Below are 13,203 nucleotides of genomic sequence, written 5' to 3'. Positions count from 1 at the left end.
TGCTGTTGACCAAATTCGTAAATCATCCAGATATCAGCCTCCCCAAAAGACCAAGACTTTATGATCCAAAGTCCACATTCTTACTGAACCTGTAAAACCTTCGACTTCGAAGCTTTATGTTGGACCATAGCGTCGACCCAGTTGTCGGTTTCCTCGACAGCCTTGAGAGGATGCTTCTTGCGTTTGAGTAGATACCCTGAATCTCGGCTGGCGAGAACTTCAGCTCCGGGATCTTCGCCGCAAACTGCTCGGCAACCTCCGGGAGCTCCTCGACCGAAATGTCCAAATCGCCAGAGTTCATCGCGCTCTGCGTCTCGGGCGCGACGGTGTGGCCGTCGCCATGTTTCGCCTCTTTGACGGGGTCCTTGCCGTCTGGGGCCGTCGCGGCCCCGTTCGTCTTCGCAGCGCCGTCCGGGGCGGCTTGCTGGCGCCGGCCCTGGTCCGCCTCGTACATACGGATGAAGAGCTCCCGGGCCTGCTCGCGGGTCGCGTTGGTGAAGCCGACCTGCAGGTCGACGCGACCCGGGCGGATCAGGGCCTCGTCCAGGGACTCGGGCACGTTGGTCGTCATGATCAGGACGCGGCCCTCGTGGCTGGCCACGCCGTCGATGGCGTTCAGCAGCCCGGAGAGCGAGATGCCCTTCTTGTCGTCGTTGCCCGACTCCTTCTTCAGGGCCTTGGCCAAGTCGCTGACCTTCCAGTCGTTGGAGGAGGCCTCCTTGGCCTTGCTGTCCTTGCCTTCACCGTCCGCCTTGTTCTCCGCCTCGGCCTTTTTCAGCTCGTCGGCGGGCCGTCTCAGACCTGCACTATCTATGTCCTCGAGGAGAACGACACAGCGTCGGGGCAGGGAGCTGAATAGCGCACCCAGATCCTCCTCCGTGAGCGTAGGTTCGAGCAAAGAGATGACGTAAATATCGAGGCCAAACACACCAGCTAGTGCAAACGAGAGTGAAGTCTTGCCTGTCCCTGGCGGCCCGTGGAACAGATAGCCACGACGCAGGGGGATGCCTCTATTTGCGTACCATCTGGGAGTGGCAGGATGCAGGTACTCATTAATGTCAGCCAAAACATGCATTTTCTGATGGTTATCGAGAACAACCGTCCTCATGTCACGGACGGGACGGTCGGCGACTTGTTGCCAGCAATGGCGGCCACCATATCGACGGAGGTTCATGGGACTGGGTCGCTTGACTATAGTTCTGGCATGGTGGTTGTTGTAATACGACTCTTTGACGTGTTTCAAGAGAGATTTGATAGGTTCTGTACTTGGGTCAGCAAAGTTGCTCCATAGGCGAAGCTTCTCACAGAGCTACACTTACCGGGGTTTCTGCCAAGACAGGAGATAACCAGGTCTTCTCTGTCTTTGAAGGTGCTGAAGCCAGAAGTTGCACCGTCATCGAAGACGGATTCTTGTTTGCGATGTAAGCGGAAGTATGTACCTCTCCACCAGAAATTGTGCAGTCCAATGGCGGGGACGAAGCGAGGCGGCTATGCGTAAGTCAGTCGACTGTAGTAGACACAGCACGAGGCGGAAAGCAAGGGCCCGAGATGTATGTACTCACAGCTTTGGCTTCTTGGTTGGAAAAGTTAAGATAGACGCCCGACTTATCCCTCGACACGTTCGAGTCGTCTTCGTCCTCCCAGGCTGTCTTGCTTACCGTCTCGGCCGTCAGCGATCTGGAGGTCGTCATCTTCGGCAGGGCCGCGAGCCATCGCATGAGATGCAGGAACATATCATCGTTGCTGCTAATGTGAATAGTGCACATCAGGTATTCCGAGGTGATGGCAAAAATGGTGCCGTAGATCTGCCGGGCGACCTTGTTGAGCGCCCAGATGGCGCCGAAGGCTGTGAGGATGAAGGTCGGGTCTATCCCGAGCCAAGTACCGACAAGCCCGTACATTGGCAGCAGACTTCGCAGTCCCAGCATGGGCAGCAGAGTTTCGAGCTGAAACTGCTGGGTGCTTGATGCATTCCCGGCAGCAGCAGTGCTTGTCGCATTTGCTGCCATGGTGGGCAAAACACCACGGATAAGGGACTGAATGTCCATCACGTTGCCACCTACCTAGTTAGTGGTCAATCGTGTGTGAGGGCTGCGACAGTGATCAGATTTAATGACTCTGCACGGTAACACTCTCAAGCTCCAAGTATTTGGGAATTTGTCTGGCTGTTAGCAGTTTGTTTTAGAACCTAACAGTGTGGAACAACTACAGCAGTTATAGTATTTTATAGGAAACGCCACCAGACAAAGAGCCGCAAGGCAACGACGGTCCATGAGTCCTCATAGAGTATGGGTCGCGACAGACAGTGTCTCCTAGCGTCTACTACATGTAAGACTCATCAACAATCGGCCGGCAGACATGATTAGAAACTGGTCAAGCAACCCTTACTTGCGTGGCGAATAATACGTAGCGCCGAAAGTAGTGTGGGCCGGATCATAGTGAGGCTGTGGGATTTGGGTTAATCCATGCCTTGTATGGTTTTGGTATGCACCTGCTTGTCGTACGTAGGAAGGAATCACAGGCAGTCACGGCATACGGCAGGGTTCCTGGAGTCCCTGGCCAGCTTGTTGCCTAGAGTGCCTCGCCCGAGTGCGGAGTTGAATACATTGGCATGCTGGTCGATGCCATGCTGAATCGACTTCAACCAGTAACTCGAGGTTGCTTGACGATTATAAAGGGAAAACAACTGTTCGCGGCCCTTGAAGTACATGTGGGATACTTGATGGTTGACTACCTACAGTGTATAATAAGTTAGGTGACTCAACCTGGCGTGGCAAGGCAACGATTATATGTAAGCTGACTGACTCGCGTCATCCCTTCCCGATGGTAAACGCCCCGATGCCGACATGTTATTGGCCACGTAAGGTGGTTCATAAGACAGAAAGTCTCAAAATTCAAATATGGCTAGACCGGAATTTTACACATCGCGCTGCACCTCCCATTACGCTATAATTCCCTATAGCGCTGCACCTTTATTGCTTTATCGCACCCTTTTATCGCATTTCCTATCGTACCGGTTAGTAGCTAGTGGTTAGTGATTAGGTAGTTAGGTAGGGTTAGCTGGTTAGAATAAGGGTTGATTATATATCTAAATTTTTTGTATGTCGCGTTCGTCGAATTGCCATTTCGTGGAATCGTGAAATCCGGAAAATGGTAAAATGGTAAGAATGGTGAAATGGCGAAATAGTGGAATCGGCGTCTGGTAAAATGTCACACTCTAACCAGATTTGAATTTTGAGACTTTCTGTCTTATGAACCACCGTCGCCACGCCTTAATTTGACCGCTTGACCCCAGAAACCGACCCCGGCATGTGTCGGTCATATTCATGGACTATAGTCTACAAGACCGGATCATGACTTTTTTGGATGTCGATGGATTTCTGAGTTCCATTCATTGTCGCATCAGAAATCACTTGGTAGTTGGAGTTAGACATGTATTGATAGGTGTTTGCAATATAAACATACCATCCCTACCTTATATGACCAACCGACTGCATTGCACATTGGTGACAAGGCCTCGGAACGGCTGGCCAACCCTAGTTCATCACTCCAGCCGTCCCGTAACCATGACCAGCTCTTCTGCCTGGATCATACAGTCGGAAACAAATACCCAAGCTCCAAAAAAAAAATCACTGATGTTTCCCTTCCCTAGAATATCATTGCCCACATGCATTCCGTGGCACGAAGTGAGCAGGGCATCAACAGTGAGTGCGCCGAGTGTCTCGGAAAGTAGCATGGCAGCCAAACTACTTCTTTCAGCAGGACAGTTGTCCTAGGATGTTGTTTTCGACATCTCCACCTCGCAGCATCGATTCATTCATGGCACATTCCCAATCTCTTTCCTTGCGGCGGGTCTGAAAATAGGCTGAGCTCAGTCTAAGCCAATCCATTCATCCTCTGAAACAACCTCTTCCTCTTGTTGGAGAACGTCAGCCAGTGTCTTGCTTTCGCCCGCCATCAATAGCTTCATTGGGGTATCCTCGCCATCCTCAACTGCGCCTGTAGCGCTGGCATCCTCCTTTTTACTCTCGGCCTGGCCAAGCAGATAGTCCACCATGTACACATTCTCGTCCGCCAACCGACGAATCTCATCCCGCATTCTGGTGATGGCCCTGGCGACAACACGCAGCTCAACATCGATTTTACTCCGATTAGCTGCAAGCCACTTGCCATGTTTATCCATCAAAGCTTTGATCCAAAGTAGACAGAATTCCATGTGTGGTGACTCTTCCGTTTGGGTGGCGACAAAACGCAGTAATCTCGACACGTAGACTGTTGGGAACTGTTCCACGACCAGAGAGATGTCAGGGTAAGGTGTCGCCTCAAAGACTCGCTTGATCAACCCGGCTTCGTTGAGACGGAACGCCATCACGAGGGCTTTCAGGTAATCCTTGTCTGTCTCCAGCACAGACAAGGTCGAGGCTGGTGTGATTTCCATGTTGAGATCGAAGGGGTCGAATTGAACATCGTTATCAAGGCTGTAGACCAAAAGTCCTTCGGTCGAAGCAGCACAGAAAGCATTACCGGCTGGCGAGAAGCCCACGCTTGTGACTCTCACTTCGGGTATGACTTTCCGAGACGAGGGATCGCCTCGTTTGGAACCAGGTAAAGAATTGTCCTTGCGGGCCTCACGGTCAGAGGCGTCGTCTTCATCATCCATCAGGCCCTCGGGTCCGGCCTCGGTGAGCAGCTTGCTGTTCAGAAACTCCTGCGTCCCAGAGAGCGACAGGTTGATACTGACGGTAAACTTCTTCAATAGCACCATGGTGCTAACCGAGTATAGGCAGATGTACTTGCTATTACCGGCGGCTATCAAACAGCTGCCGTCGGTACTATAGCGGATCGTGGCAAAGCTCTTAGTGCCAGACACATTGGCAGCGGTCCTACGATCTCCGAGCTTGCGACCTCCCGACACATCACGGCGGCCGTCCAAGCCGGAAAGCTGCTCAGCTTCTGAGACGGACCAGAAGGTGAGCTGACCATCCAAAGTAGATATCGCAAGTTGCGCAGAGTCCGGACGGATAGCAATGTCCAATACGTCGGCTTGCAATTGTAGAGGCTCGCTAGTTTGCGTGCGGTTGAATATGGACCATATCCTGGCTGTTCGGTCCCAGCTGCCGCTGACCAGAATATCTCCGCTTGGTGCGAATGCTAAAGAAGATACAGGGCCTTCGTGCCCAGAAAGCTGATCAAGAAGCTGGCCAGTCTGTACGGACCAAATGTGGATATCGAAAGAGTCCAGAGAACCTGCCGCCACAACCTCACCGCTCGGATCGACAGCCATGCAAGAGAATGACAATCGACTAGGCGCCGTAAAGGTTCTGAAGTTCCGGTACCTCACCAAATCCCAGGCTCGTATTGAACCGTCCAGACTCGATGTGAAAAGGACGTTGCCCCTCTTTGCAAATTCACAAGCCGTGACACCACTTGAGTGCTCAGTGAAAGTGACTATACAAAAGCCCGATTCGACATCCCAGACCTTGATCTTGCCGTCATCTGCCGTGGTAATGATCCGTTGCCCGTCGGGTGAATATACCAGCGAGTTCATAGAGTCAAAATGGCCTTGCTGCTTCAAAATGTAGGATTCCGACTGCCACTCCCACACAAGTAATTGCCCCAACTTAGAGGCGCCAAAGGCTAACCATTCGCCGCTCTGATTGATTGTGACAAAGTCTATATCGTTCTGCGATATGCTCAGTGTGTGGATGGTGTTGAAATCGGGTAGCTCGTAGAGACCAAAAAGACCGTTAGAAAAGCCTGCGACCAAAAGATTGGATTCTGCGTGAAAGGAAGCGCATCTCACGCTCGCACTTCCCTGCATAAAATAGTGCTTCTTCACAACCCTCCAGCGCATTCCAGCGTCCTCGTCCTCCATTTCGTCGTCGGAATCTTCAGGCGGTGGGGCGTTCGGATTCCGTGTATACTGCCAGTCGAAGACTGCGCCATCTTTGCTGACGGTATAGATTGTTTCCTGGTCCTTGGAAAACCATGCGCCGATGACAGACTGCTTGTGCCCTGACAGAACGGTCGGTTCAAAGCCGTCTTCAGGATTCAAGCTCCATATGCGTGCAGTCAGGTCCTTGGACGCAGTCAAGAAGAAACGGGAGTCTTCGACCATTCTATGTAACGGACGTCATCGTGATGACCTGTGTGTGTGTGGTGGCGCACGAAGGGGGCGAATTCCATCATACCGTCGGCATTCGCGTCGGGAGTCGAGGGAACTTGCCATACTTCGATCTTGCGGCCCAGTCCCACTGCGAAATGGCGACCGGAGGGCGAAAACGACAGCACAGTCACTTGCGCCCGGAATGAGAAGTGGTAGAGAGAAACGCGCCGGGGCACATTGGTCAAGATGGCGTGACCTTCATCGTCAACGGATAGGAGTAGATTGCCCCGCGGTGTGAGGCCGATGCGGGCAATGTTTTTGCGATGGGAGAATGGGAGGGTATATGATTTGTTACTGGTCGCACCATTAGTATATTGCGGCAGGAAAGAGAGCAGTCGCGGCGGTGGCTTACTTGACCAGATCGAAAACACTGACTCTGTTTCCTACGGGCGAGAAGAGGCATGTGCCATCTGGAGAGAATAGAAGATTGCCCTGGCTATAGACGGTGCCCAGGAGATTGGAAAACTGCAAAGAAGATGTTAGTATACTCCGGTATCCGAGTAGAACAGTACGGAAAGCCTGCCTTAAAATCAGTCTTCATCGTCGCGACTCGCTCGGCTCTTCTATGAATATCATGAGAAGCGTCGCTCTCGGCATCGAAAATGTCATGGGCAATTGAACTTTTTGTTTCTTATCGGGCGATAAGGAATGATAGACCTGCTGGAGGTACATAGGATATGGTACCTCACCTTTAATCCTTGTCGATTTCCTGAGCGGAACGAAACGCAACGCTACCGGCAGTGTGCCTTTTCGAAGCGCCACTTATTTGTGTATGGCCTGGCACTTCCGAAAATTGGCTCTACTTTATTATCACCTCCATTACCTTTACCCTCAAGTGCTTGGGCAAATCAGTTCGATAAACTTCGGCGCGGGTACTTACTCAAGTGGATTAATAAACAGTCAATTGAGTTAAGCATTAAGGCATCTACTAATCTGGCAGTAGGGGATTCATCTCAAAACCGGACTGGTTCATACTACTAATCATTCGGATCTCGGGGCAAATGCACAGACTGTGCAGTTGCTGCTTGATATCCCCTCTCAGTGCAAGGGCAGCGGAAAGGGTTCGGTGGTTTGAAAATTCGATAGACTAATAAATAACAGACAGCCGAGAGAAGAAGGTAGAAGGTGGTCTATCGAGGTCTTCAGTACTCCGTACATAGGCCCTCCATGCACTCGCTCCGTTGCGCTGCTGCTCCCGACTCACACCATTGCTCTTCCTGGCATAGCGTACTTGCCATAACGTCTCTGATAGGCGGTCAAGCCATTGGGAAGGAAAGGGGTCTTTAGCACGGCCCAAGCAAGCAATGTTCCCCAGCCTAGCCAAAAACTGCTTTGATTAAATAAGTGAGAGAGCAAAGGGGAGGTTGACTTCGATTTCGGGGCATTTGAATCAGGACACTTCAAGGTAGAATTGAAACCAAAGACACTTTTTCTTCCAATATTTCCGCTCGACTTGTTGTTCTGAGGTCTGCTCGATAATCTCCCTCGAACGGCAAAACGACAAACCAACGACTATTGCTGTTTGAACATAACTGACCCTTCCCCCGCCGTCAAATCATAAACAAGCACCCCGATTCGTTTGGCCATTTTAATTACACGAGGAAGACCCGCTCTTTCTAGCTACCCATTGCGGTCTTCTCCTGAATCAATTCACTTCGACTGCTCCCGTTTCAACACCACAAACACGGGTGTCGCGATACCATACACCATACAAATTTGTCAACTCACCGTCGCCATGGCTTCTCAAGTCCCCAAACCGCTAGCCCTGTGGGCATTGCCCATCTGCCTAACCAGAGGCACAAGATTGTCGCCAAGCGAGGTGCGGCTTTCACCATCATGGTACGTTGAGCGCGTGCAAGCGAGCATGCACACCGCTCCCGTCCCGACTCAGAGAAGTCTAACAATGTGTAATATCGCTAGGTTGCTGGTGAGTCCGGCTTGGGAAAAACGACCTTCATCAACACCCTGTTCTCGACGACCATTAAGAACTATGCCGATCACAAGCGACGCCACCAGAAGCAGGTCGACAAGACCGTCGAGATCGAGATCACGAAGGCTGAGTTGGAGGAGAAGTTCTTCAAGGGTACGATACATCTCAACGACCCAAACACGTGGGCCACCTCTCTAATCTTGTCTTTACAGTTCGCTTGACCGTTATCGACACTCCCGGTTTCGGTGACTACGTCAACAACCGAGACTCGTGGATGCCCATCATCGAGTTCCTGGATGACCAGCACGAGTCGTACATGCTTCAGGAGCAGCAGCCCCGCCGACTGGACAAGATCGACCTGCGTGTCCACGCCTGCCTGTACTTCATCCGACCCACCGGCCACACCTTGAAGCCTCTGGATATCGAGGTCATGAAGAGGCTTTGCTCCAGAGTCAACCTGATTCCCGTCATTGCCAAGGCCGATACCCTCAGCCCAGCTGATCTTGCCAAGTTCAAGGCGAAGGTAAATCAGGCTCCGCAACTCCCAATGCCTCGCAAAGCATACTGACCTGTTTGTTAGATCCGAGCTGTTATCGAGGCCCAGAGCATCAAGATCTACCAGCCACCGATCGAGGAAGATGACGAGGCGGCTGCCCAGCACGCCCGCAGCTTGATGACTGCCATGCCTTTTGCCGTCATCGGTTCGGAGAAGGATGTGAAGACCAGCGATGCTCGCATCGTGAAGGGCCGACAATACTCGTGGGGTGTTGCCGAGGTTGAGAACGAGACCATTGTGACTTCAAGAAGCTCCGATCGATCCTGATCCGCACTCATATGCTGGACCTCATCCACACCACTGAGGAGCTTCACTACGAAGCTTACCGTGCGCAACAAATGGAGACACGCAAGTTTGGCGAAGCTCGCCCCCGCAAGTTGGACAACCCCAAGTACAAGGAGGAGGAAGAGGCCCTGCGCAAGCGTTTCACCGAACAAGTCAAGGTCGAGGAGCAGCGTTTCCGACAGTGGGAGCAGAAGCTCATTGCAGAGCGCGATCGCCTCAACAAAGATCTCGAGCAAACGCACGCTCAGATCAAGCAACTCGAGAACGAACTCGAGTCGATGCAGGGCAGCGTTGCCCGAAGTGGCCGTCGTTAGGGGCTTATTGGTTTCGTATACCCCCAATACGCCTTTTACAGATATTCCTGAGTATAATGAGCGTTGCCTTAAGACAAGCAGTATCTATTTATCGTATGACCTTGGCATTGGAGCTGGGCGTACGACGAAGGAAAACAAAGACCTGGTTTAACCCGACGTGTTTCTCTGGCCAGAGATGGTTTATGGATATGCTTACGAGCTAATTGTGTCTGTCAAGTCAGCTCATATGACGAGATGAGAGTAGGATTTTGGCAGGAGAGCAGTGATATGTGCGCCTGATGGCTTGTACACCCAGGTCCCGTGTGGTATTCCGAGCACATTGCGTTGAATGAGCCGATATTCCCCTTTTAATGGATGTCACTTTGACCTCCCAATATTCCCTCGAGATACGCTAGTTTTTTTATTAGTCAACGATGTAATTCTGTGTTGCTTAACGTAACGGCCGAATCGTGATGAGGTTCTCCATGCCATAATTCTTGAATACCTTAGATACCTATATAATATAATTCTTCAACGACTCAATTTTGTTCTATTCTCTTACGTACCTGAAAAGACTTCTTCCGGCGCAGGAACAGAAGCTGAATCAACTAAAGTAGAAGAGATCCGAGGTATGTGCATTATATTATAAGAACTCTCGCTATATAATGCTTTCTTCGCCACGCCCAAAGACCAAGCCTTGTTAGAGTCGCCAGGTTTGCATTCTACTGCGCTAAATTGTATGCTTCTCTTCGTTTTGCCAAAGCTACGCAGGATCGATGACTTGGCAGGGGAGTATTAGGTGATGGATAGCATCTCCGTGGGGACTTATAACCCCTGGAACATTCTCCTGCTTCACTTCGACTTCGGAACACACAGAACGAGGCAGCTGCTAGGCAGTGAGCCGCCATGACTTGACTGCGCGTGGACTTAAGTTTGGATGCCACATTTTTCGCGCTAAGTGACTGAAAGACTGCCGCTGTCTACACGATATACCTATAAAGGCATAAGCACGCCCCTATCTAAAGCACCAACATGTGTAGTCTGGGCATCTTCTGCACAAGAAGACTGGTTTGTGCACAGCAAATCCTTGATTTCGTTGCACGTACCCCAGTCGTTCTACAGGCTCTGCGATGTGAGCGCTAGGGATTCCAGATATAACCCGCTCCATGTCGGTTGACGAGAACATTTCGATATAAAAGAAAACAGCACCAAGCTCTTCAATAGGGAGCAACGGATCATCCAACAATCAGGATGGTTGGGCCGGCGGTTACAGACGCAAGGGAAGCCCACCAAAAGGTTTCTGATCTGCGATCGTCTCCAAGATCATGAAGCGAACGTCCGCAGGAGAAGAAGTCCATACCAAGGCTTTTTATGTCTTCTGGCTGCGGGCTATCATCCTGTGCGTAGTCATTTATATCCGACGGCGTATAGAAGAGAATTAGGAGGCAGCATACATAGACTGGTACAAGGGGAACTCTCTCTCTCTCTCTCTCTCTAAACATCTCGTTGACTTCGAGGCAATTCTAAACTAATTCCTGGGATATTACACTTCCATGCTTAGGGAGTTCACATTCTGGGGAGGCGTGACAGGTATACCTGATGTATAAGTCCGGGGTGCGCATCGCGATTTACAAGAGGGATTGATAAGATAAGCAAGCGCATGTAGTAGTGCCTACCTACTCTTCTTAGTGCATCTTACCGATGTGGGGTAACTCCAGCTCATGCATGCAGCCCTCGATGAGCTCCTCCAGGCTTGTGACAGTCATCGCACCGCATTCTAACTGAGCGAGCTCGCAGCGACACAAGCAACGTCAGAGCAAAGGCCTCCTGTCGCTACCTAGGTATCATTCGACCGGCCGACAGAGTTGATGCATACCCTCAATTTATACCCCCTCTCTGCAGTCGTCCTCATATCTACTTTTTTCATGTTATAACATCTTCGTTCTCCGCTCCACGAGCTTGGTCGTGGCATGGAAACTCCAATATGTTGTCATTCGCGGCGCACAACGCCACCAGGACCATCTGGTTGACCAGACCGTCTAAACTCTCGGCTCTGCGGGCCGCTTCACTGTACAAAGCATTGGCTGGTTTGCCCACGACACAGCCCCAGAGTCGCAGAATACAAACGGTTACAAAATGGAGACCTGTTCAGGTTCTCGATGAGTAGGCCCATATCGCCTGTTTTACTTTTCATGTCGTCCTGAGTTAGCTGATCACTGACCGATATCGCCTCCCAGGTGGGTTGCTAAAGAAGCTCGCCCAATTTCCCTCCGACAATTGATGGTCTTTGGGCGCTCTCTGACCGAGTCGCGACTCCTCTCCTCGGCCAACTATGTACGCACCGAGCTACCAACCCGCATAGCCCACAGGCTCCGAGACATGCAACGACTCCCATACGTTGTGGTGACGAACCCGCATATTAGCGATGTGTACGACTTGTATTATACGGCGTTCGACATGTTTCGAAGGGTCAAGGAGATCAAGACGCTCGATGAGAACGATCACTTCTGCCAGGATATTGCGCGCATGCTACGCGCGCATCTTAGCGTGATACCCAAGTTGGCTATGGGCATATTGGAATGCAGGGGGCTGATGGCGCAAGAAAAATTGGATATATTCATGAATACAATACTGAAATCCGTATGCGATTCGACCCCTAATCCCTAACGAGAGGCCGCGGTGCTAACAGAAAGTCACCAGAGGATATCTAGAAGAGTCATTGCTGAACAGCACCTCGCCCTCAGCGAAACTTTCAACTCGCCTTGGTTCTCTCCGGGTGCTAAGGTGTCCGAAGAGTTCATTGGGGAAGTCTTCCTCAAGTGTGTAGCCAAAGACGTTATTGAGCGCTGCGGTACGGCTGTGCAGGAACTCGCACGTTCGGCCAATCCGCCAGACGTTATCATTCCCGAGATCAGGATCGATGGGCATCTTGGGGCTGCCTTCCCGTATATCTTGAGTCATCTGGAGTACATCGTCGGGGAACTTCTCCGTAATTCCGTACAGGCTGTTATAGACCACCACCAGAAGAAGTATAAGGGAAAAAAGGACATGCCCCCTCCGCCGCCGATCGAAGTTACTCTGTGCGAGGCGCAACAACATGTCATCGTCCGGATATCCGACCAGGGCGGTGGCATCCCCCGGGACATCCTCCCTTACCTTTGGTCCTTTAGCCGAGGACCGCATAGTGGGCAGCGTCTCGAGAATCTGACCCAAGTACCCCTCATGGCCGCCACGCTGCAGGAGCTGCGTGTCGACGGAAACTTCACGGGCCTTCAGGATGGCCGCTCTGGATATAGCGACAGTTCGCTCACGTCGCTCTCGGCCAGGCCACCGAACCTAAGACTGGGCATGGGGCTTCCCCTGAGTAGGGTGTATGCTGAATACTGGGCCGGCAGCTTGGAACTTCATAGTCTCGAGGGTTACGGAGTCGACGTGTTTCTGCAGATCTCAAAGTTGGGAAACAAGAATGAGCAGCTTGCTACTCGAGCTACTATGGACTCTGTCTAGGGGCATCATCGAGTGACGTAGTCAGTTTCGTAGCAGATAATAGAACATGGGTATCGGTTCTGGGCTCGTAGCTATTGAGGCGTAGGCCTTTTTATTCCGATGGTAGCGTTGATTGGGAGGAGTACATACTATAGATGTTGGTTATTCAGCGTTCAGATATACCATTATAGCGGGAAGGAGGGTAAAATAAAACCGCCACCGCCGCCGCCCAATGAAATGAATATGTCAAATTATTCATACCTTTTTCTTTTTCCTACCGTCAAGCCGTAAGGAATCATTCAGATTACGGGAATTGAAAGTAGAATACTGTTAGGACCAAAGGCAGGAGATGCATTGATAATGTTACATACGCTCTATCTACAGCCGTTCTGGCTTGCTAGCTAAACTCATATAGGGAAACAGGCAGCCCCAGGTGGGCTGGTGGCCTGGAGCCACAACACACCCCCTCTAGCAAGACAGGGGCATA

General features: G+C 51.3%; 4 protein-coding genes across 4 annotated transcripts; 2 read left to right on the top strand and 2 right to left on the bottom strand.

The window, feature by feature from the left end:
- Positions 1-58: 58 nt before the first annotated feature.
- On the bottom strand, positions 59-2,048 carry PG994_009140 (uncharacterized protein; the record flags this gene model as incomplete). Its single annotated transcript, XM_066860549.1, has 3 exons — positions 59-1,260; positions 1,320-1,488; positions 1,563-2,048. 3 exons carry the CDS (start codon positions 2,046-2,048, stop codon positions 59-61), a joined length of 1,857 nt encoding a protein of 618 aa, XP_066714138.1.
- A 1,823-nt stretch (positions 2,049-3,871) lies between these two features.
- PG994_009139 (periodic tryptophan protein 2) lies at positions 3,872-6,707 on the bottom strand (the record flags this gene model as incomplete). Its single annotated transcript, XM_066860548.1, has 4 exons — positions 3,872-6,079; positions 6,133-6,460; positions 6,519-6,602; positions 6,655-6,707. The coding sequence occupies 4 exons, from the start codon at positions 6,705-6,707 to the stop codon at positions 3,872-3,874; spliced, it is 2,673 nt and encodes an 890-aa protein (XP_066714137.1).
- A 1,194-nt stretch (positions 6,708-7,901) lies between these two features.
- Positions 7,902-9,251, top strand: PG994_009138 (cell division control protein 12; the record flags this gene model as incomplete). The annotated part of the gene is given in 6 exon segments (XM_066860547.1): positions 7,902-7,933; positions 7,963-8,005; positions 8,087-8,249; positions 8,309-8,619; positions 8,677-8,889; positions 8,904-9,251. 6 exon segments carry the CDS (start codon positions 7,902-7,904, stop codon positions 9,249-9,251), a joined length of 1,110 nt encoding a protein of 369 aa, XP_066714136.1.
- A 1,963-nt stretch (positions 9,252-11,214) lies between these two features.
- Positions 11,215-12,737, top strand: PG994_009137 (serine/threonine protein kinase; the record flags this gene model as incomplete). Its single annotated transcript, XM_066860546.1, has 3 exons — positions 11,215-11,393; positions 11,468-11,870; positions 11,931-12,737. The coding sequence occupies 3 exons, from the start codon at positions 11,215-11,217 to the stop codon at positions 12,735-12,737; spliced, it is 1,389 nt and encodes a 462-aa protein (XP_066714135.1).
- Positions 12,738-13,203: the final 466 nt, after the last annotated feature.

The sequence above is a fragment of the Apiospora phragmitis genome (genome assembly GCF_038363925.1).
Source record: "Apiospora phragmitis strain CBS 135458 chromosome Unknown utg000008l:1.0-3514335.0:1.0-3519231.0, whole genome shotgun sequence".
NCBI classification, from domain to species: domain Eukaryota; kingdom Fungi; phylum Ascomycota; class Sordariomycetes; order Amphisphaeriales; family Apiosporaceae; genus Apiospora; species Apiospora phragmitis.
Note: the sequence above shows the minus strand (reverse complement) of the source record. Positions and strands in the feature narration are given on the sequence as shown.